Source organism: Cyprinus carpio, chromosome A7 (assembly GCF_018340385.1).
Source record: "Cyprinus carpio isolate SPL01 chromosome A7, ASM1834038v1, whole genome shotgun sequence".
NCBI classification, from domain to species: Eukaryota; Metazoa; Chordata; class Actinopteri; order Cypriniformes; family Cyprinidae; genus Cyprinus; species Cyprinus carpio.
Genome location: NC_056578.1, coordinates 27780298 through 27803410, shown reverse-complemented (window position 1 = coordinate 27803410; position 23113 = coordinate 27780298). Strand labels below are relative to the sequence as shown.

Below are 23113 nucleotides of genomic sequence, written 5' to 3'. Positions count from 1 at the left end.
ATACAATTTATAAAAGGAAATAAATAAGTAAATTAAAATAAATGAATAAAAACAGTGTGAAAATGACTCCAAGGAGAAGTGGAATGATGAATGAATAACAGATGAAAGAGAAGGAATGCTAAAAAAAAAAAAACCTACAACGCTTAGGTCATTCACCAGGGACAGGATCTGGCCCATCTGCTCAGCTGATATAAGAGGGAATTATGCATGCAGATTGGCACTGCATCTCCATGCTCAGCCCAAACATGCTTCATGACGCATTTATGCCGTCTCAAAGATGTAAGGATGTGAGAGGATGAAAAGAGGAATGTGTTATGGGGGTTAACAGAAGTGAAAGAAGGGTGGGTGCATTGGAGAGATGTTCGTGAGAAGTGAGAAACATTGAAAAGAAGAAAGGAAAGAAGAAAAGTGTTGCTGCTCAGAGGGAGTATAAAGGATGAAGGTGACTTTTCTTTCCTGTTTCCTTGTGTCCTTTCACGTGTTTGTGTGTGTGTGTATGTGTGTGTGTGTGTGTGTGATAGAGAACCCCTGTGTGGAGGAAATCTGTTCTTCCTTCTAAGAATCATAATGCATGAACTGACATCATCTATGGCATCATTTCCTTCTAAAACAGCTTTACAGATAACCAATAAAAATGATGACAATTGAATTATGATCAGTTTATCATACTATTATGTATTATGCTACTGTTCAAAAGTTTGAGATCCCATAACACTTTTTAATAAAATTTCTTACGCTCATAAAGGCTGCATTTATTTATTATTGAAAATGCAGTAAAACAGTACTATTGTGAAATATTATTACAGTTTAGAATAACTTTTTATTTTTAATATTATATAACATTATATTATATATATTATAAAAAATCACTTCAGTCACATGCTCCTTCAGAATCGTTCTAATATGCTAATTTGGTGCTCAAGAAACGTTTCTTTCTTTTATCAGTATTGAAATCCAGTGTGGTGCTTAATATTTTTATTGGAAACCATGATAACGTTTTCCTTTAAAAGATTTTTTAATTAATAGGAAATTTAAGGAATTATATAAATCTTTTGTAACATCAATTGATTTAAAGTGTTAACTTTTATAGTATTATCTTTTTTTTAAATACACACACGCACAGACACACATCAACTTGATCTCATGATAATTCGTATGTATTTTACATAAAATGTGGTTCTATAAAACGTACATTTGCTTACGTTTTTACGGGCACATACAATACAGGCGTATTTGAAGCATATAAACATACTAAACCGACGTATTGACGACACCTAAAAAATGAATCCTCGCGGCATTAATTGTATTATTAGTTGTTTTTAGTTGTCATATCAATTACCTTGTTTTCAATTGCATTAGGCCTAATAAATTGTTTAGGCTACTTGATGATAACATTTCGTTCTGTTGTGATTTCTGCTGCCAGCTCGTTTCCAAGAATAGGCCTAACTTACATAAGTTAAACAACATAACATGTTAAACAAGACTTCACTTTAAACCTTAAAATAAATAACATTTCAGCAATTGTTTAACCTTTACTTGTCATGTAATGTTTACTTTGCCATGGGCCACAAAAGGCGTTTTCTCTGACATGCTGTGACTGACAATAGAAATAAAACACACCAAAAACGCAACATAATTACGAAATGAAGCTTTTTTATTCGTGCGCTGTAATCCAGATCTTCTGAATCCATACGGCTGCGAGAAACAGTCCCAAATTCAAGCCTTTATATCTTCATATCATATCCTTCCCGAGCAGCGAGTCCAAAACAGCAAAGCTCGCGCTGACTGACACGCTCTTTAAAAAATTCAAATGTTGCCGCTTCAAATGACAGGTTTTACGGCAGGATAATCGGATGCTCATTGGCTCTCGCCTGCATTCGTCACAGATTGCGACATGCCGTTTTTCTGGTGAGGTGTATTTGAATGATGCATGCGCACCTTCACGAGTTCAGGGGGGTGTTCCATAAAAGCCGCTTAGAAAAGCGGGGATTAAAGTCCAAAACCTGACTTGAATGAGCCGAACTAAACATCCGCGCTTAAATTGGTTCCATAACAGTAAGTTGAGGATCATGTGATCTTACTAATTTGAGTCAGGTTTAAATAGTCTAGATAATTGTGCGTGCACGCCATTGTTTAAAAGTCCTGAAAAGTCGAGCATGGGTCAATCGATTTACTATGGGCTACCATGGCAACAAAAGGAAAAGATAGAGCAGCGATGTTCACGGCAACGGAACAGCGTTTGCTATTGGAAACGTATGAAGAATTTAAAGATGTCATCACCAAAAGGCAATACAGCGGCAATAAATAAAGCAAGAGAGAAAGGTTGGCAGGAAATTGCTGATCGTCTCAATGCGTAAGTAGCGGTGTAAGCTATTTAAAATACTTTATCAACATTGAATGTGTGTCATAATACATTGCAAAGTTTGTGTGTGAATAACAGTAACTGCTTTCACGCAGCAGCAACTTAAGTGAAGGAAAAAGAACCTGGCAGCAGGTGAAAATAAAATATAAAAATATAGTTCAGAATGGTAAGTAAATCTAATGGTATGTATATATGTAATCAATGCCAGCTTGAAGCTACAACTATTCAGGGTTTTTTTATGTACTTTTTTTAATTGCAGCGACCAAAAAGAAGACTGAGGTTGCTGGCACTGGGGGAGGGCCACCACCAGCCAGCTTCACTCCTGCAGAGGAGCTGGCTTTGGAAATTAATAAAGGGAGGCCCGTCCTTGAGGGAATAGAGGGGGGGACATCATCTAAAATGATATCACGTAGTATAAGGAGTGAGTATATTAAAAGGTGTGTGTTTTATCATTATTCCTTCCTGACTAACTGATTTCCTCCTTCTTTAGGCATTGTAAGCCTAAGTACATCATAGCAGTAATGTCACGTAGAGGTACTTGTGCTACTGTAATGGTGCATTTTGGTAAAAAAAAAAAATTTTTTCTATCAAGATTCTGTATGCTTTATGGATCCACCAGACATCATGTTGCCTGTGAGTATGAGACCTTTTAAATCAGTCATGTAAGCTAATGAGTTTAACTGAGTTTAATCAGTGGTCACAGGGAGAAGGCCCATCAGTTGAGGAGGATGAGGAGACTGTGTCTGTATGTTCAAGGAGGCCTGAGGTAGTCACAGGTTCCATGTGATACTGTATTGAATATTAAAAAGTGTACTTGTGTGATAAAATGATCATAATGTGTTTTCAGGATACTGACACTGTTCTAGAGCCCTCTCAGTCTGGGACCACATGTGACAAAGTGAGTATTAAGAAATGAAAACAATGTGACAAGTGTATTCAATGAAATAACTTAAATCTATGTTGCTACAGAACCCAGAAAACATAAAAGGAGTGTATAAACGCTACCTCCTTAAACAAATGGAAGCGATTGATATCGACATCCAGTATAAAAAACTGAAGATGAGGAAGTTGGAGCTGGAAATTCAACAGCTACAGAAAAATGCAAGTAGAACTACCATTTTTAGAAAAGGGGAAAAAAAAAAACATTACTTTTTGATCACTTTCCACAACATTTATTTGTGTGTTTTCACCCCTAACAGGCAGATTCACTCTGAATAAAGACAAATCACATTAAATACTTTGACTTCTGTGTGTTTGTTCAACTAAGGAGAAAGTTGAGGGGCCAGTGGAAAATGTTAAAGGCTACACATGGTTTAGACCATATTAAGCAAAATAATTATTTGCATATGTGTCTCGTATAAGTCTGCCTGTTTCGTTTTCTTCCAGTACTGCTTCATTGCCCCAGTCTTCCTCTTCAACAATCCTTGGTTGCCTCTCTCTCCTCAGACAAGCAATGTTATGGAGCACTACACAAGCAACTACAATGTCACATGCCCTAGGTGGAGTCACTCTGAGGTGCTTCAGGCACTGGAACCTTGACTTTATCAGCCCAAATGCCATCTCTATACGACCTCTTGTGCGTGCATGGGCAATGTTGTAGCAGTGCTGTCCCTCTGTCTGGGGCTCCTGATAGGGAGTCAAGAGGTAAGGCAGGCATGGGTATCCCTTGTCTCCCAGCAAAACTCCTGAGAATTCTCCTGCATAGAATGAATATATATAGATAATGTAGTTAAATATATAATGTAGTTAAGACTTTTTGCGAATTATTATTATTTTTTTTTTTTTTTTTTTTAAGTGATTACTAGCATACCTCTTGCTAGTTGCTGGTAGAGAGATGAGGCTCTAAAGATTCTGGAGTCATGCACAGAGCCTGGCCATTTGGCCTCTACATTTGTGATGATGCAATCTGCATCACTAATCATCTAAAATAAATTAAACCTGTAGGTCACTACATTTTAATTGCAATGAACTAAACACTGGTGCCCAGCTTAGTACAGAACACTCAGTGCTAGAGCATAGCCGTCAATATCATCTCAGTGGGACCGTACCTGTACATTGATGCTGTGTACTGATTTCCTATTCACAAAGTCCGCTTCATGTGGTCCAGATGGACACTTAATACGCACATGGGTGCAGTCCAATGCACCGATAACATTTGGGAAACCTAGGAAAATTATTTGTTTGTTTTAAATATGTCCCATGTAAAATCAACAGTCAAGAAATATTTCCATGTTTTATAGTTATTTGAACTTACCAGCTATTCCATAAAAGGCATGTTTAATGGTACGAATAGCTTTGTGGCCAGGGAATGTGACGAACACATTGAGTAGTCTTTTTAAAGAAAGATACACAGTTCGTACAGAGCGGCAAACTGATGCTTTGCTGATATTCTCTGCATCTCCAACTGTGTACAAAAATGTTCCACTGGCAAAAAAGCGAAGTGCAATGCACACCGTCTGTGGGACTGTGAGCGCTCTGTTGCGGCGTGTATTATTTGCAATGTATGGGTTTAGTAATCTACAAATATATGCAATCCCATCTCTTGAGAACCTATATCGCTCATACAGGTAGCTGTCATTAAAAGCCAATGGGTCTGACCTGTCTCTGAAAGTTCTCTCTCCTTGAAATGCCCTCCGCAAGACTATAGCTCCCTCATCCACCACCTCATCTATGAAAGGACACGCCATGGTTAAGTTTGGAGACGAGTTCAGCTCCCTATTTATATACTTTAAATTAATTAATTACCAAACTCATTAACCAAACTCACCAATTAAACACACAAGTTTTGAACATTTCTTAGTGTATTTATACCTTATAATTTCTTACATGTATTAGTAAAGTACATTTCCTTATTTTATTTATTTATTTATTTAAAAAAAAAATTATTTTTTTTGTTTTGGTTAAGTAAAATGACATCGAAATACCAGCAGGTGAGTATATATGGTATGCTCGTTAAGCCTGAACTCAGACTTAGCCTGACAGTTAGCCTGCACCGGACCAGGTTAATTTGCCAGCATAAGTTGCCGGGGTAACTGAGTTTGAACCTTTTTTAGTTTGATTTATGAAACCGAATCTACCAAAAATAAGCCTGACTAACCGAAATAAGCCTGGCTTATACTCTAATCTTGGTTTATGGAACACCCCCCAGGAGTGGATCGGGAAAATAACATGGATAATATTATCAGCGATTAACGACATAAATTCTGCTCTGGCTCACACAAACCTACTGTATTCCGCCAGAGAGGACTGCGGTTGCAACGCATCGCCATTTGGATTACTTTTGGTACTGCTTTTGACATTTTGCAATAAATAAATGATTGTAATTTATGGAAGCCAGTATCCGCCACTGAATAAAAAATTAAACAAGGTAACGTTAATTGCGACTTTATATTTCGCAATTCAGACTTTCTTTTTTTCTCACAATTGTGAGTTCATATATCGCAATTCAGATTTTTTTTTCAGAGAATTGCAAATTATAAAATCAGAATTGCGAGATATGACAAATATATCAAGGTAATATATCATGCGATTCTGAGATAAAAAGTCGCAATTACCTTGTTTTATTTTTTATTTAGTGGCGGAAACGGTCTTCCATAGTAATTGCATTTATCTGTCTGTCATATTTTTCTTATACTGCAAATGTTAAGTTTTATAGGTAAGAGTGGGATTACCGACTATAAAAATAATTTAATGCTGTACCCTCCTGACTACCAGGAAAAAAAAAAAAACAGTTTTGTGAATTTAGTATTTTGTCATGTCATTACATTATTTAAAGCAAAAAATTTTGAAAAATTATATTTTATTCATAGGTTATACAATGTCCCCAGTAGAGGACATCGGGACTTTAAAATGTCCTGTTTTTTAAAAAAACAAAAAGACATGAATAGACATGACAAGGCAAAAACAGTGGGATTTTTGGGTTAATCACAAATCAATATTCATTTTTATACCAAACTTTATATAAAGGTGATTCTCAACTATGTTATGAAAGATATTAAAAAAAAATAAAAAATAAAAAATTCTTGATGCGTGTAAAATGTGTGTAAAATGGCCATTAACAAGTTTTTCCATTATGTATCTATAAATGGTATGAATAGAATGAACAAATAAGTGCAATAATGGGAGAAATAACTAGCAGGATTTTCATAATAATATATAATATTTAATAGGAATATTAATATATTATTTTTCCTCCATTCATTTGTTGTGTCTCCCAGAATGTGTAAATAAACATGCTTTAAGTTTTGGTGTCCTCTACAGTGGACATGTATGAAATTGATATCCTGTTTCATAACAGAAGGTCATATTTTGATTTGAAACCCCATAACATTTTCCTGAGATCTTGATTTATGACAAAACAATTTGAAAATTAGTCAGATTGAAATGATTTTACAAAATATTATCATATTTCCATAATGGTGTTACACTTGATCACTAAATGAGTGTCAGCCATTTTTAAAGACCAAGGAGAGGGAGTGGTCACGGTGAAACATCCAATCAGTTGGTATCTCTGAAAAGCCCTGAATGTGCTCCGTACAGGACATCCAGACTTCAAACTGTGACATGAACCATCTCAGAGAAATCGCTAAAAAATAATGTCCTCTATGGAGGACAAAACTCCATAGCTGGTAGTCAGGAGGATATTACTAAAATGGTTATTTTCCTGCATATTTTGGTCAGTTGCATTTTATATCCGTTTAAATTCGCTATAAAATGGGTAGGTTAAGGTTTGGGGGTAGGTTAAGGGGTCTAAAAATCTAAATTGCTTATTAATAAAATAATAAAAATGCATTTTCACTGTAAAATAGAAAGTATACTAATGCCAGAGGGCAGGTGCCACACGTGATGAGGATAGTGGATGGACCTCTGTGCAGCACTTACTCTTAGATTTCCTTCTGAATACAATGCAGTGTGCCTTTTCTTTTTAGCATTTGCAAGTCAATATTTTCTAATTTTAAGCATCATAATGGTGGCAAAATTAACTATACTTATTATAGGCAGTTCCCAGCATGCACATGCAGTCACTGGTTCACTATGCGATTTCCACTTGTGTTGCTGTGTCTGATTATGTGAATATGTGAGACAAAAATGCAGTGTTTGTTATTGTCAGTATTTAAGTATTTTAGTACATTCCAGTAGTTTTGATTGGGTGGACCAGGTGTCAATCAGTTGAGCCCCTCATTCTGACTCACTCCTGTTTTGACAACAGGTTGTGTTTGTGTTCAAAGCAGTCAGAAAAAAATAATGGGAGAAAAAAAAATCATAATAGCCTGTTAAAATCTAATTTTATATATATATTTATATATATGGCCAAACTGTAATTAGTATCAGCACTACTGTGGCACTGCTTCGACATTCTGCTTTTCATTTATGACACAAAAAATGTATAATAAGGATTTTGTGTTCTCATTACGGAAGTATAAGGTGCTTACTCATTCAAAAATGCTGTTTCTTAAATAAATTAGGCAAGTATGAAAGCCCCATAAAAGGTATGTTTTCAGAAAAAACTGTTGGCAGAGTATCTTTATTTTGTTCTAATGAGGTTTGCAGTGCATCCAGAGGGTGAGAAACACATTCAAAACCCCAAGTCTCTGACTTCTATGCTATGTTCTTGAAGACTGGCGTGCTAGATTTGTTACCAGAAACCCAAGGGTGTAATGATCCTTATTCAAGAGACCCCTCAGTTACCCATAACACCACACTTTATGGAAAGCTCCATCTGCCACTGTGCTGAGATGTGGCCCTTTGGAAAGATCGTATAAACCAAAATAGATTAAATGTATAGAGAGAGACTGATGATGGAAAACACAATTATGCTGGGTTTAGTGGTCTGCACAGTGAAATGAAAGAAGTCTTTATTTCTAAGTCCATGAAGATGCCTTATAGTTTGATGCATCCGTATGACTATTCACATGGATGTACGTAACAGTTTGCCATTAAAGATGCTGAAGAATTAGAAGACTGACGTCAAACTGCCCATAGGGGCATTGCTGGTTTACTTTTGGCTGTTGGTCAAATTTCCTCTGGAAAATCATCCATTTAGTCAAAGGAGTGTGATAGACTTCAAACATGAGAAAGAGAGCTGTGGGCGGTTCTGTACTGTCTAGAAAGAGCTAAGGAGAGGATGGAGTGAGAGAAAGGCGGTATGCAGAGTGAGAGTGGGTTGTATGACTCATTCTGACCTAGTTTATGGGCTAAGATGGCTAAGTAGGGATAATGACATGCTAATAATATTATTTTTTTTTTGGTCTCCAACATTTAAATCAAAGTATATTCTTAACAGAATCTCAAAACCTATTCATTTTGGAGGAGAATTGGTTTACATGCTGACATTTAGGTATTCAGTCAAAGAACTTTTGAAATGAAAATATGATGCTAATTCCTTGAATTTAATTCAACAAGTGCCATTCCAAGAGCGCTGATATACAGTCAACAGCACTGGAGCTTTTATCACTCCTCTGGACTGTGTTTGTTACTTGTCTTCATGAGTGAATCCTTAAATGTTTCAGTCAGTTGTTTCTTTCAAAATACAAATTAATCCAGGTACAGTATGAAGCTGTGTCTTAAGTCGCATACTGTCTGAATAGGTACAAGGTGATATATATATATATATATGTATATATATATGTATATGTATCTATATATACGTATATATATATATATATATATATATATATATATATATATATATATATATATATATATAAACTGTGCTCTAGGCTATAGTATGCATATGTGTAGTGTGAATGAAATCTGGACTCACTACATTTGTCATGTTGTCATTGTCATGTGACCCACCAGCATCATTTGCATCGCTTCCCTGACTTGCGAATATATATATATATATATATATATATATATATATATATATATAGATAGATATTTGAAATTCAGCCCATCATTATGGGTGAATCACTGAATCATTCTCTGAAACAAATCTCTGCCTTTATGAGCAAATCTACCTAATGAACAAGCGAGGAGTATTCTACAAACATTCAATTACCTTTTGTCAAGTTAGTATGTAGTGCAAGGACTGGCTTGGCACACTTTGGCCATGTCACACCCACAGTCTGTCATGCTTTCTTTATATGTGACTAGTATCAGCACATACGTATCTCTGGTCCAGTTCCTTCTTGTCCTAAGACTTGATAACTTTATGCCCCATTCCCGCCAACCCGTAACCCATGTTTTTCCAACCTTCTACCCGTGAAAGTGCACCAGAACGGCAGTCAAACTCGTGACTTCCCACCCGTGAACTCGTACTAGATCGATGTACTCCCAGTTCTGAGCTCTGACGTCCCACGAGACAACTATGGCAGCCCCTACAGATAATATTGTCTATGGATGCAGTGTTTATGCAAGTGGTACACAGTGAGAAATAGACTTTAGGACAATATAATGTTTCAATAAAATTAATAATCTAGCTACAATTCCTTGCGCTCAGGCAGTTTGGCGTGACTTGCCTGGAACGCTACAAAGTCGTGAGTTGTGGTTTGAAGTCATCATTTACGGACTCAAAAACCTGCCTGGAACACAGCATTAATAGAGCCAATGTGTCATAAAGCAAGAACTGGAAAAAAGTGGAAAAAAGAGAGCAAAAAAATAGCTGTCATGATGCCCTTGTCACAAGTCGTCAAGGAATGAGGACAACAAATGAAGATGCATGCTTCCAAACAGACTTTACTGAGACTTCCGACTTGGTCCAACTCATAACATACACTAATAACCGACAAAGGATAGAACAGAATCAGGACTATAAGTACACACATGGTAAATGAGAGAACTAAGCAGGAACAGCTGGGCAAGGATTAACTAATCAGAAACCATGGTAACTAATGAGACCTCATAACAGACATGACAGAAACTGAACTAAACGTAATTGTGACAGCCCTGTGGTCGTGCCCAAGTTGTTTGTGGTAATGCCTGACATTGTAAAATTACAATGGTGCCGTGAGGAAGACGTATCACCGAATATGGGATATTGCACACATATTATTGTCTTCCATAGCTCTGAATTGACCTGTATTTGGACGACTAGACTGTATAAAAGACCCCTTAAATGAGACAGTGGTTTGCTTTGGCTTTGAAAATTTGAAAGTTTTCCCAGAAATAGTTTGACGAATTGAATTAGTTTTTTCTTGTATTTCTCTCTCTCTCCATTTTAAGTATTAATAGTATAAAGACCCAAAGAAAGGAGGCTTGGGGGAGGGTTTATGTTCCACTTGAAATGAATCTGATGTAATGTACTTGGAATTTGGTTAAGGCTATATTAAAGCTTTGTGTTACTGTGTGAAAGAAAAGGAACAGTCGGAATTGAAATGCATATCTGTATGTGTCACATGCAGCAGAAGGTTAAACAATATTCATTACAGCAATGCTCTGGACAAAAATCTATATTTTACATAAGAGGAAAATTAGATTTTTTTTTTTCTCTGAAAAACGCAAACCATATAAAAGAATATACAAATAAGAAACCGCAATAATCTAATAAAAAAGTTTAGAGATTTCAATAGACAATGAAGTGAAATGAAAATTATGTAACCATTAGTTGTTCCAAATAAGTATGACTTTCTTTCTTCCGAGGAACACAAAAGAAGATATATTTTTCAATGAATTAGGAATGAAGACTTTGCTAATACACATTGATAGATATATCCAAAACATATGCATGACTACATAACATAATTACATAACAAATTTTGAGAAGAATATCCTCTAGAGGAAAAAAAAAAACTCATTTTCATCAACTGTAATTTACTTTTGATTATATTTCCGTACCTACTTATTACTTTCCTTCTCTCAGGTAAAATTGTAATTCACACTCTGTAGATCTCTGGAGATTTGCGTCATCACTAACTCACATGTAAAACAAGTTCCAACAGCCGCAGCAGCACTGCTGAGTCCCTGAACCTCAGAAATCTGAGCTCATTTGGTGCCAAGTACATTTAAGTTTTTATGGACATTAGATCACTGTCAGATATATGAGAATCTGAATCTTAACACTTCACAAATTTCTGAAAAATAAGAAAGAATATGTGCAAGATAGATGCTATGTATTTTAATAAGAGTAGAGATAATAGATGAAGGGTGAAGCAGGTGTCTCAGCTCAGTGGTGGTTGGCAGGACAATTTGATGCTGATGCAGGCAGTCTAGCTGTCTTGCTGAGTAATGTATGAAATGGAGGGGAACCTTGTTAGGCACAGACAGTGAAGATCACAAAAAAAAAAAAAACCAAGAGCAAGAGAGAGCAAAAGAGAAAGGTTTAGAGTGACTGACATTTACTTTTATGATCCAGGTAGATTTTTTCTAGCCAAAGTGATTTACTATAATGCAAGGTCAAAGTAATCAGGCAGTAAATACAGAAATATTTATATCTCTCTGTCCGTTGCCAGTATCCACTGGTAGCAGTGTAGGGTGAGACCTTAAAGCTATTTCTGTAAATATGACCCCCAGTTTTGGAGACAAAGGCCACTCAGGCTCTGTGACCTTGGTTCTGAATCTTTGCAAGAGGGCGTCATTCTCCCCCTTTCCACTGTGACAAGAGAGCAAGATGATTGGGTCTTTATTACAGCAGTAAGACATAATCATGAAATCTCATTTCAGCTTCATTATCATTTATCACAGAACAACTTTGGCATTAATGAAGTCCCTGCATATGCAGATTGAATCCCACCCATTATATCCGAACTGATATGATTTTCATTATAGGGACAGTTCACTCAATAATGAAAATTCTGTTCCAGACCTCTATGAATTTTTGTCTTCTGTTGAACATAACATAAGATATTTTGAGAAATGTTTTTCTTTTGTCCTTTTGTCCATACAGTGGAAGTCAATGGTCAACAAGACTTACCAAACTTCTTTAAACTACAATAGGGTAAAATAGCTTCAGGCACTGATTAAACTGGATGCACAAAACAATATGCAATACGACAAGTTGCCTACTACTGTTTTATATATTAACAAAAGGATGCTCAATAAATTAGTTTCAGACTTAGATTCAGATTCAGACTCAGACAGAATTACTGTACAGACTGGATAACTCGCATCGGTGGATCTGTGTGTTTGTGTCCCCTGTCTCTCCTCCCTCTGGCCTCCATGTGATAAGAGAAGCGGTTCTGCCCAATACGAATCGCATGGATCGAGTTACTGACTCTCTCGCGCTGCGCCGCTGCTGCTCAGTTCACTCACTCAGCAGTCTCTGTCGGGCGGGTGGCGCACCGACCCACCGCTTCTCACATCCATTCAGCTCGATCCCGCATCGTTGTCTGAAGATGACCGTGACTATTGCGGGGCCATCCACGAGCCTAACCTCCACCAACCGCGGAGAGTAGAACCGGAGCCGAGGAGAGATAGAGAGAGTAACCCACCTCTCTCTCGTCTCTCCCCATCATCTGCCTCAATCCTCTGGGCAAACCGACAGCTGAAGACGCAACGATTTCTGCTGAAATCCAGCTCTCAACCACAAACACTTTACTGCTTTTAGCTCTCAAGACGCGTCTCGTCTGGCTATTGTGGAAGTAATTTTTCTTTAAATCTGTATTCACTGAAGATGGATAATATAAACGTGGAGTCTGTGGAGAAGGAGTGCGGGGCGCTTGGTGGATTATTCCAGGCGATTGTCAATGATATGAAGGTGAGAGGTTTGACACGATAGCTACACATGTAACCGTATATTCTTCACGAGCGTGACCAGCATGCAGATAGTGAAGCTCTCAAACCCGTTATCACTAAAGTGCCTATGAGGAAATTAACCATAATGCAATAGCATTGATCGCTTATTCATGTTAGACCCAAATGACAGGGGGAGCGCTGTATGACATTCATTATCCTCCCTGAATATGATAGATAGATATATGGATAGATGCACACATACATACCTACATAGAGGCCTATGTTATGCTACATGATTATGAATAAAGGCATGAAGGCAACTGGATACGGTTCGCCCTAATGTCGGTGTGGCTGAATACACTGTATCAACACGAGAATGTTGTGCATGTAGAGAGAGGAAATGGAGGGGGTTTCACACACACAATGGGAAACAGACAGAACTGCTGCTGATTAAGCAGATGCGGCCGCGCGCCATTCTGTGTCACACTCCGTGGGATTTGATTTGTTGCGTCTGTCTGACGGATTGCAGCGTTCCGTCATAAGGGTCTGTTAGCATGAAAGAGCGGCCGCGCTCGCATGAAAACACCGTAGGCTATTGATCTTCTGTCGGGTTTAATATTTTAACGCACAGTCGTTCTGAATGTCTGTTGTCCAGGTTTCGGGACTAGTTTATAGATTCTGATGCTCTGGCAATAACATTCAGCCATTGAAACCCAATAGACCAAATGTCTTCTCTTTTGAGAAGCCCTTAAGCTGTTTGTTAGTCTACTATCACAGTCTTTTTACTGTATTGGCCAAAAGACGTGATTTTCTTAAGGTTTAACAGCTCTGAGCAGCATCTGTATCTGTTCTCTGTGCGCTGCTTACACAGATTTCTCTTCTCATTCATAATTTAACTCTTGCTTCTCCAGCACGCTCGCTCATGATCCCATTTGCTTCTATGCTGTTACTGTAAATGGGAATTGCGAAATACGGGTCAGCTATCATGCCTACATGCATGTCTGTTGAAGGATATTGAGCAGACAGTGGCATTGGGACATGGGGTCGATGATGTTTGCCTCAGAGCTCATCATTTCTGTCTGGCACAGTTTAGTCATGAATGAGCACTGTCTGAGAGACCTAGATCCAGGCTTCACCTTTAAGATGTAGGTTGATTCAGGTGCTGCGCTGTTCTTGGTTTCCGTGCAGACATGCTCTTTGCCCTCACCATCTTCTGATGTTGCCATACTGAGGTGGGAGAAGCGGGAATGAGGAGGACTGTAAAGAGAGTTAAGTTCAACAATTTTATGATGATTACTCAGAGAAAGTGCAGTCAGTTTATTTGGTATGAATCTAAAAATGAAGTTACTGTTAAAGAGCCAAGATTTGAAAATCTACCATTGCCTTTGTGTGTCTTTGTTTGTGGGATGTGGGTAGTCTGTGGGTATTGCCAGCTCACTTGTCATATGTGTCTCATCAACAGAATGTCAGTTGGATCTTTTTTGTTCCTTCTCTGAGATCCCAACAGTACTGGAATAAACAAGGAGCCTAAATTCCTCAACAGAATCAATAAAGTATAGATTCAGCTTACTGATCTTCTAGCACTCTTCATCAGCCAGCAGATCTAAAGGATGCTGTTTGGAAACTAGCCCGTGGGGAAAAAAACTGAACTGTATATGAATGATTACTTGTTTCTTGCCAAATAGGAACAGGAAGGAATAATATGTGACCATGGACCACAAAACCAGTCATAAGGGTCAAATTATACGTCATCTGAAAGCTAAATAAACTTTCCATTGATGTATGGTTTGTTAGGATAGGACAATATTTGGCCGAGATACAACTATTTGAAAATCTGGAATCTGCGGGTGCAAAAAAATCTAAATATTGAGAAAATCACCTTTACAGTTGTCAAAATGATGTTCTTAGCAATGCATATTACTAATCAAAAATTAAGTTTTGATATATTTACAGTAGGAAATTTACAAAATATCTTCATGGAACATGATCTAATATCCTAATGACTTTTGGCATAAAAGAAAAATCAATAATTTTGACCCATACAATGTATTTTTGGCTGTTGCTACAAATATACCCCAGTGACTTAAGACTAGTTTTGTGGTCCAGGGTCACATATGCCATATATGACTTTTTTTAACTTCACAGGGGTATGAACTGTACGTGTGTTTTTGTGTCTAGGTCTTAAGAGGGCATTGTTGTAAAAGGGTTGTTATTATGAGTATGGCTCTGGATCATGGAGGGGGGAGGATGATTGGATTTGAAGGGAGGGGGAAGGAGAAATAAGATGGAAGGGGCTGAGGAGTGGGGTGGGCTGTCATATTTAGACCCACATTCTTACCCTCATTCTTTAGGTGAAAGGGCCCTAAGCAAGCGAGAAAGGGACACCAGCATTAGACATGATGATGACACAAGCACACAGTTGTCTGTTTGCCAGCTGGACCTGTTGTATATCACTGCTGTTTACATTCGCATGCCTCACACTGAGTTGTGCATACCAGCCTGTAGAGCAGAGACACTCATATAGACTCACACACTCGGTCTAGATCTCATTCTGCCTGGCTACTGAATCTCAGCTATGCCTTTAGTAATCCTTTGAATGTTTGTCTGGAGATAGAACTAGGATCATGGTGTATAAGGGTGTTTCTTTGGGTGCTTTTGTGTTCCAAGGATTGATTTTTTATTAAAATTACATTTAAATGTAAGTAAGTTAGTCAGTAAATACAAAAATATTTGATTTCAACCTTGTCTTTTAGTTATGTTAATATCACATTAAAAAATCTTGGCTCTGTCTTGCCCGATCTTAATATGAAAACCCTTCATAAAAAATATAAATCATCTTTTTTTATAAACTGTCAGCAAGGGAAAGACATCAGTTGTGACATATGATGTGTGCTTAAAAATATAAAGTAAATGTTATACAGATCATACGCTAGGCCTTATTTCCAAATCAAGCTATTATTCTGTCAGTACAGGCAAAGTGAGAATTTTATGTATATATAATTTAATGCAAATATAAATTATTGTGTAATGTGTAATATATAATTTAATACAAATCTAAATTAATGTTTGTATTTAAGATGCATAAAATGTTTGCTAGGAAATTATATTTTAATGTTAATGTTTAAAATGTTATTTCCACCACTGCCGTTTCTACCACAGAAAACACAATATCATTTGAGAATTTTCATTATTTACTTTCAGAAATAAAAGAAACAGAGCTTCTGGAATGCATGTATGTCCACTGCTGGACATTATTAGTGGACAAATAACACAAACTAAAGAGAGTCCACATAGCTGGAAGTGACCATCGAAGAAACAGCTGTAATGTTGCTTACTGGTTATCAATTTAGGTTAACCAAAATAATTTTCTTGTCCTGTCCTATGACTGTTTCACACCAAATACACTAACTGTAATGATAACTATAATTATAAAGTTTTAAAAGGGTCATATGACGTTGCTAAAAAGAACATTATATTGTGTATTTGGAATAATGCAATTTGGTGTTTATGCGGTTTAAGGTTCAAAAAACACATTATTTTCCACATAATGTACATTATTGTTGCTTCTCTATGCCCTGCCTTTCTGAAACGCGTTGATTTTTACAAAGCTCATCATTCTGAAAAGCAAGGTGCTCACTGATTGGCCAGCTATCCAGTGCATTGGGATTGGCTGAATACCTCAAGCGTGTGATAGAAATTTTACGGCCCTTAACATACTGTGATGCCGTTTCCCAGCACGACGAGACAAAACCAATAAAAAAAAACATTACAAACGAGGCATTTGTTGCATCCAGTGGGGACATAATTACTGATTATAATGACTTATACTGTGTTTTTACAAGTTGTGTTGCGTATCGCGCTGCGTAAACATAAAACCATGTCTGCATTTGTGATCGGAGAAATGACAAACAACAAGCGCTACTTTACACTGCTTAAAACTCACTTTTGAATCATCAGTGGCAAACTCTTTAAATATAAAAACGTACTTACAGGCTGTGAGTCAGAATCGCCAGACTGTCTTTGCAAAGTTGTAACTGCCCAACTTTATAGAACAGCCTTTGAGCACAGACCCATTGTAGGCTACTCTGCAGGTTCAGGAAACAGTCCTCCATAAAATGCGTCTTACAGCATCACACACTGCAGGCTTGAATGGGGAACGGCTGGCGGACTTGAGAATGGTGTGTCTGGCGGGCTTGTGGCAATCACATGTGATGACCCCGGGCTGGTTATGCCTTCTTTCTTAGCGTGAACATTTGGGCGGTGTTATTCAAATCTTCCCACAAAGTGATGTAGAGGGGGCATGTTTAACTTGCCGTTGACAAGTCTTAACTTTTATAAAGAATATATCTTTGGATTTCAGACTTTAGTCTTTGCAACTTTACAGATCTTCTTTACCATCTAAATGAGCATTTTCACCAGCCTCTTGATAGACTTGTTAAAGATCAATCAGTTTGCTTTGGATGGAGGAATTTTCTTTGCAATATCCCAGGAACACTCACTGCGTCTTTATTTGGCCTGTCAAACTTATCTCATCTCTTTTGTCTGCTGACATGAGGAAAATCTTCCAAATTGTAACAACAATGGATAAACACTGAAATATGACCATCAAATGACCGTTTTACCACTCAGGTTCAAAGTGGGGAGCTTTACTGTCGGGAATTCAGTCATATGAGCCCAGTGGCCTCTTTGTAGGGCATCAGATTTGGAGCTGAGGATTGTGGATTTGGGCCCCATCTGGGTTGCCTTAAAAACTCAGCTGATCCTGCAGCTGAATATCTATCAATCTGAACTGCATTTCATTTTTAAAGCCCCTTCTTTCACACATGCTGCAGTCTAATGGCTAAGGATCAGAGGTGTTAACAGAAAGGTTTAAATGAAGTGTCAATTAAGGGACAGTAGAGGCACATGTTGCTTTTGAGACCTGTTCTTGACATAAGAAATACATTTAAATTACTCTGAACAGAAAGTGGCCTTTAGAACAAGGGATCGCCATGGTTCTCTGTAAGTCTTTTAATCAGCAAGGATGTGTTTAATGATCAAATGTGAGAGTAAATACATTTATAATGCTACATAATATTTTATTTCAAAGTAGAATGATTTCTGAAGGATCATGTAACACTGAAGACTGGAGTAATGGCTGAAAATTCAGCATTTCAATCACATGAATAAATTACATTTAAACTATAGGAAAATTGAAGGCAGTTATTTTATATTTGAATAACATTTCACAATCTTTATCATTAAAGAAATTCAGCCTTGCACATAAGAGATTTTTTTTAAAACTAAAATAAATTCTGAAGCGATTCTTGGTCCTTGGTGTTAAAAAGTTTGAAAAACCCTTTTTAAAAGAAAGTTAGTGAATTTGTGTGAAATAGTCTGAACGTACTTCATTGTGTATCTCACTAGCTCTAGCCAGAGCTAGACAGATATTGTTGCACACAAAGGTACCTGTTCCTTTCAGCTTGATGACAACCTTGTCATTAAAGCTGCACCACTTCTCGGACTGGTAGTCAATCGCAGTAACCTCCTTTCCTTTTAAATTACATACAGCATCAGGATATACAACATCTTGTAACTCTGAGTGGTTTCTGTCAAATTGCTTTCAATCAGACTAAGTGCCCTTACTGAATGTGAGGAAGGAAAACAACAAACAGATTTGAGTCGGGTTTGTTGGGTGTGTTAGAAAGAGTAAGATATATGTTTATATACACTCAAATCAGTTTCTGTCTGTGCCATAAGCTCTCAACCTTATGTTGTTATGTTATGTTACTATAAGGAAACGAAAAAGAATGGAAATTACTGATGGTTGCATATTAGAAGAGGATTCGTGGAACCAAATGGAAGGAATGGTAAATGAAAATCAGCAGTTCAAGGAAAGACACATTTATATTAGAGAATGGATGAGATAAAGAGAGAAAAGAAGAGCTTGCATAGTGCTCATGTTAAATGATTTCCATTATTCATTTGTGCATGGCTTCACACTGCTGTGGTAAATGTCAGAAATAGAGATGATTTGCCTCCATCTTTCATTCATTCATTGGTTCGTTTGCACCAAAGACTTCTGTGTACTGTATTGTGGGCCTGGCAGCTTTGAACACACTGGCGGTTTCTGTCCTCTGCCCACAAAGGCACAAAGCCAATCAGTGCCGCTTCAAAGGAGGCCAGCGGAAACAGAGCAGCCAATCACATTTCACAGCTTCCACTAGCCCCTTGATGTCCATTCTCTGAATGTGTGCATTCCTCCATTCCCTCATTCATCCCATTATCTGCTGGTTGTAGAGGTGGAGGAGGTGACAGCGGAGCAGAGATTGTCTTATCAAGAGCATATCAAGGTCTCAGAGGTTCTGTCACAGAGCCTTCATTAGTCATAGCTGAGGGGGAAAAAATCAAATAGAGCATATCCCGTTCAGATGAAAAGGCAACCAAGTGTTATAATTTGTTTGTATTAGTATGTTAGCAAAAGTAAGCTGCTTTGAATTTGCTCATAAATTATGAAGCATGCAATCTCACTGTTCAATCTGACAACAATTGACTGCCTCTCTGCCAGTGTAATTCTAGCTTGGTGATTTGCCAAAGAGTCAGAGACGTGATGCACAACAGACATTCTGTTAGCAATATCATTTCATTTTGTGCAACTCTTTAACCCGCTAAACATCTTTATTAATATAAAATTTGCAGTTACATGCAGTGTTACTGAGAGAAAACTCAACGTCCACATTGATAGTGGGGAACAGTATAATAGATACCCAGCTAAATATTTTAATATAGAACAATTATATACAGTATTAATCGCCTACATTTAACCTTCACAACTCACAAGTGCTGATGAAAATATTAACAAGGAGGGGCTCTTAAAATAATTCTTAATGAGCTACTGATCAGTATGAATCTCAGTTTTAATTAAAATTATGACTCTAACTTCAGACTCTGTAGCCCTCAACAAGTCTTTAGTTTCTCATTGCTGTGAGATGTCATTGTTGCAAAGACGTGAACTACAGCTATAGAACTATGTTTGTGTTTAAACTGTTCTAGCAATAAAACCATAAAGAACACATTGAGCTTCAAGAGAAATTAATCATACAGTACCAGTGTACCAAATACTTGAGCTTGGACATAGTAGAGAAAGAAAAGGCTGACAACAGACTTAAGTTGCAAAAGTTATACTCTAGATAAGTATATGAATTAGAATATAATATCCTTTATTGTTTAATGGCTGGAGCCATTGTTAAGCATTTAAATTGATTCAGCTGTAGAGATGGAATTAGTTGAATGCAGCTCTGATTTTGTCTTTTCCGCAATCACCAGTGAAAGCAGTGGGGAAGAAAAGAGAAATTAAACCAGCAGTGTGCTATTCATTTTCAGAACATAAATGAAAATGAGTCAGTTGAACTTTGACAGAATGTGTTTATAAGCTCTGAGGCAGTGGCTCCTCGTGGGATTCCATTAGCAAGAATGATGCCAGAGAGGGCTTCTTTTGTTAAGCCAGATCAATAGCAGTAAAATCAGTCTTCTCTGGTGATTTCATAGACATCTATGGGTCTCTGGATCTAGCCTCTTTTAGTTGCACGTGTCACTTTTATAGTCTGGTTTAGAGGAACTGCATAGCAGACATACTGTAATTTTGAAGTTTAGAAGTTAGTGGATTTGCTTAAGGATCACTGATAATGATGGAGCTCGAATTGAGCAAGGAGTATTTCTCTGAACATGTTGAGCTGACCTTTGCAAATGCCATCATCATAATCAATTGAATTTAATCCTCACCACATTATCAAGGCACAGGGTTTGTTTGCCCTATACTCCTCTGCAACAGAATCAGGGATAATGGCTGACAGAATGAATTTAAGGACAGACAGAGTGAACAATGCAGGGGCTGATCAATACTGATGTTCATCCTACACTGCATCTGCAGTTTATTCACCTGTCTTGAGCAATATGATTCTCAGAGATTTGTAGTTATGATGACTGAATCAGAGTGTCTGTGGTCCTGGTCTATATAGTGATTGCACAGCCATGATGTTTTGGGAGGTGTGAATTTTAATCTGAATTTTAAATGCATTTTGATATTTTATTTTTAATAAAGTGTTTATATTTTATATATTACATTTTTAAGTAAAACAATGTGATGGTCATCCAGCTGCCTGGTCATAATAACCCGTGAAGACCTTCATGTGTCTAGGCCAGTAAATCTTTTAAATTATAGTTCAAGATTTAATGCCACGTCCGACCTCTATGGTCCAAAACGTAATGACGTTTATTAATTAATAATTAATCATAAATCTGCATGTTTAACTTAGAAATATATTTAAAATGTTTTGAAAATAATTAGGAGGAAGAGATCTACTTTTTTTGAGAGTTACTAGACACTTTGCTTGATTATATTTTTTGATCTTGTTTACATTTCTGTTAAAAATAATGGTATAAGAGTTTTTTTTTTTTTTTTTTTTAAACTATACAGTATATATCCAGCATGAATACAGCCATTAGGTAGTTGGTACATGCATTCGATTTTTAAAAGATTTTTCCTTTTCTTTATCTACCCAAATGCTAAATCCTCCAGCAGCTGCCAGCTGTGGTAATGCCGGAAGATTTTGTAGTATCACTATATTATGCTGTTGGTATGGAATGCATGAAATGGCTTTAGCTTTTATCATCTGCCAGAATACTGGCTGTTTTTTTTTTTTTTTTTTTTTTTTTTGGCCTTATTAAAATTCACCTTTAATGCCGTTTTTCCACATGGTTTGGCAAAACCGAAAATAGCCTGCTTCCTTTGCTCCTCAAATGGTGAGGAGAGGTACTTATCCAATTGTTTGTGGATCACTTGGCAAGTCAAGAAAGAGATTGAATAAAGAAAGGGATAGAAAGATGGCAAATAACTTTAGTGAAAATGAGCCAGCTAACAATATTTGCATAGTTGGAATCGCTGCTGCCCTGCTATTGGATTAGCCTAGTGAATATGCTAATGTCTGGGGATGGATGATGGGGGCGGGTCTTGTGCCTTATCACTTTCCTACAAGCCCCTCGAAGATGATGAACCTCGGTCCTGTGCAGCAGACTAGGGCACTTCAAACAGTGCAGGGGTCCCTCGGGAGTAAAGTGTTCAGATTTCAGGCAAAATTAGCAGACATCAAACAAGCAGGACGAGATGCTACATCAAAGGAGATATTTCTTTCTTTCTTTCTTTCTTTCTTTCTTTCTTTCTTTCTTTCTTTCTTTCTTTCTTTCTTATTTGTTTGTTTGTTTGTTTGTTTGACAGACATAGTTTTTTATTTTAATCCCTACAGAAAGAAACATGTTTTTTAAACCACAACTTTGAAAGAAAAAGAATATGGAAAACATTTAACCTACAGTATTGTTTGTCAGCTAGTTCAGGGGACCTCAGAAATCTTGTCTGAATAGAAATATGTGCTATTGTGTGTGTTTTTTTTTAATACACAGTACTCTTTACTGTAAAATTCCATGAAATTTATGGTAAAAAACTGGCAGCTGTTGTTGTGGTTACGAGAGTGAACACAGTGTCATGCACACAAATGCAAAATGGCATCATGTCAACACACATGACACTAAAATGATGTATAAATAACATAAAACCCCAATGTAAAATGTACATTTGACTCCTTCTTTTCCACTTTCAAAAACTCTAAATTTAACAGTAATTTACTGTAAAATGAAATGAGATTTATTATAGTTTTTATTTATAACTGTATATTAAGGAAATTTATTGTCAACTAGTCAACAGGTGTTTACTGTAGCATTTTCTTTTTTTAACATTAAAAATTATAATAATGTTTTACAGTGTTCATTTATTTTGATCTTAACTACATAAGGCAGTTATAACTAACTAAAGCTAAAATAAAATAAAAAAGCTGAATTATGCTGAATTTTTTTTTTTTGCCAGCTTTTTGGGTAAAATAGCAGTACTGCTGCCATCCCATGTTATTTAAAATAAAAATAAAAAATAATTAAGAGAGACTACTTATTTATTTACTTTTTTTTATTACTTGTTTATTTCACTAGGGTTTCAAGGGCATCTAACCTCACAATTCCTTATTCTTCATCCAGACACCAGACACTCCCACCTCAGTAAAATTTAGACATCCCCATTCTGTTTGATTCAGTAAATGAAATGAGACATTCTGC

General features: G+C 36.9%; 2 protein-coding genes across 8 annotated transcripts in view; one reads left to right on the top strand and one right to left on the bottom strand.

Annotated features, from left to right (window-relative positions):
• The first annotated feature begins 357 nt into the window (after positions 1–357).
• Positions 358–23113, top strand: part of mtss2 (MTSS I-BAR domain containing 2) — a 78970-nt gene continuing 56214 nt past the window's right edge. For 2 of the 7 annotated variants that reach the window (XM_042760631.1, XM_042760626.1), the window contains exon 1: positions 12396–12998. In XM_042760631.1, coding sequence (XP_042616565.1) covers positions 12915–12998 — 84 coding nt within the window. In that variant the 5' untranslated portion in view covers positions 12396–12914. Of the gene's footprint in view, positions 443–12392; positions 12999–23113 lie in introns of those variants that run through there. The other 5 variants (XM_042760633.1, XM_042760632.1, XM_042760629.1 and 2 more) reach the window with 4 other exon arrangements.
• LOC122134217 (putative nuclease HARBI1) lies at positions 3519–5154 on the bottom strand. The gene is made up of 4 exons (XM_042760634.1): positions 4617–5154; positions 4411–4526; positions 4173–4284; positions 3519–4059 (listed from the first exon to the last, which is right to left on the bottom strand). Exons 1-4 carry the CDS (start codon positions 5047–5049, stop codon positions 3686–3688), a joined length of 1035 nt encoding a protein of 344 aa, XP_042616568.1. The 5' UTR covers positions 5050–5154; the 3' UTR covers positions 3519–3685.

Bases quoted from the DNA above. Each gene is read 5' to 3' on its own strand.
- LOC122134217 (XM_042760634.1), bottom strand. From the start codon at position 5,049: ATGGCGTGTCCTTTCATAGATGAGGTGGTGGATGAGGGAGCTATAGTC. The intron at 4,527-4,616 runs GTAAGTTCAAAT...TAATTTTCCTAG, and splicing joins TGCCTTTTATGGAATAGCTG to GTTTCCCAAATGTTATCGGT. The intron at 4,060-4,172 runs GTATGCTAGTAA...CATTCTATGCAG, and splicing joins CTACCAGCAACTAGCAAGAG to GAGAATTCTCAGGAGTTTTG.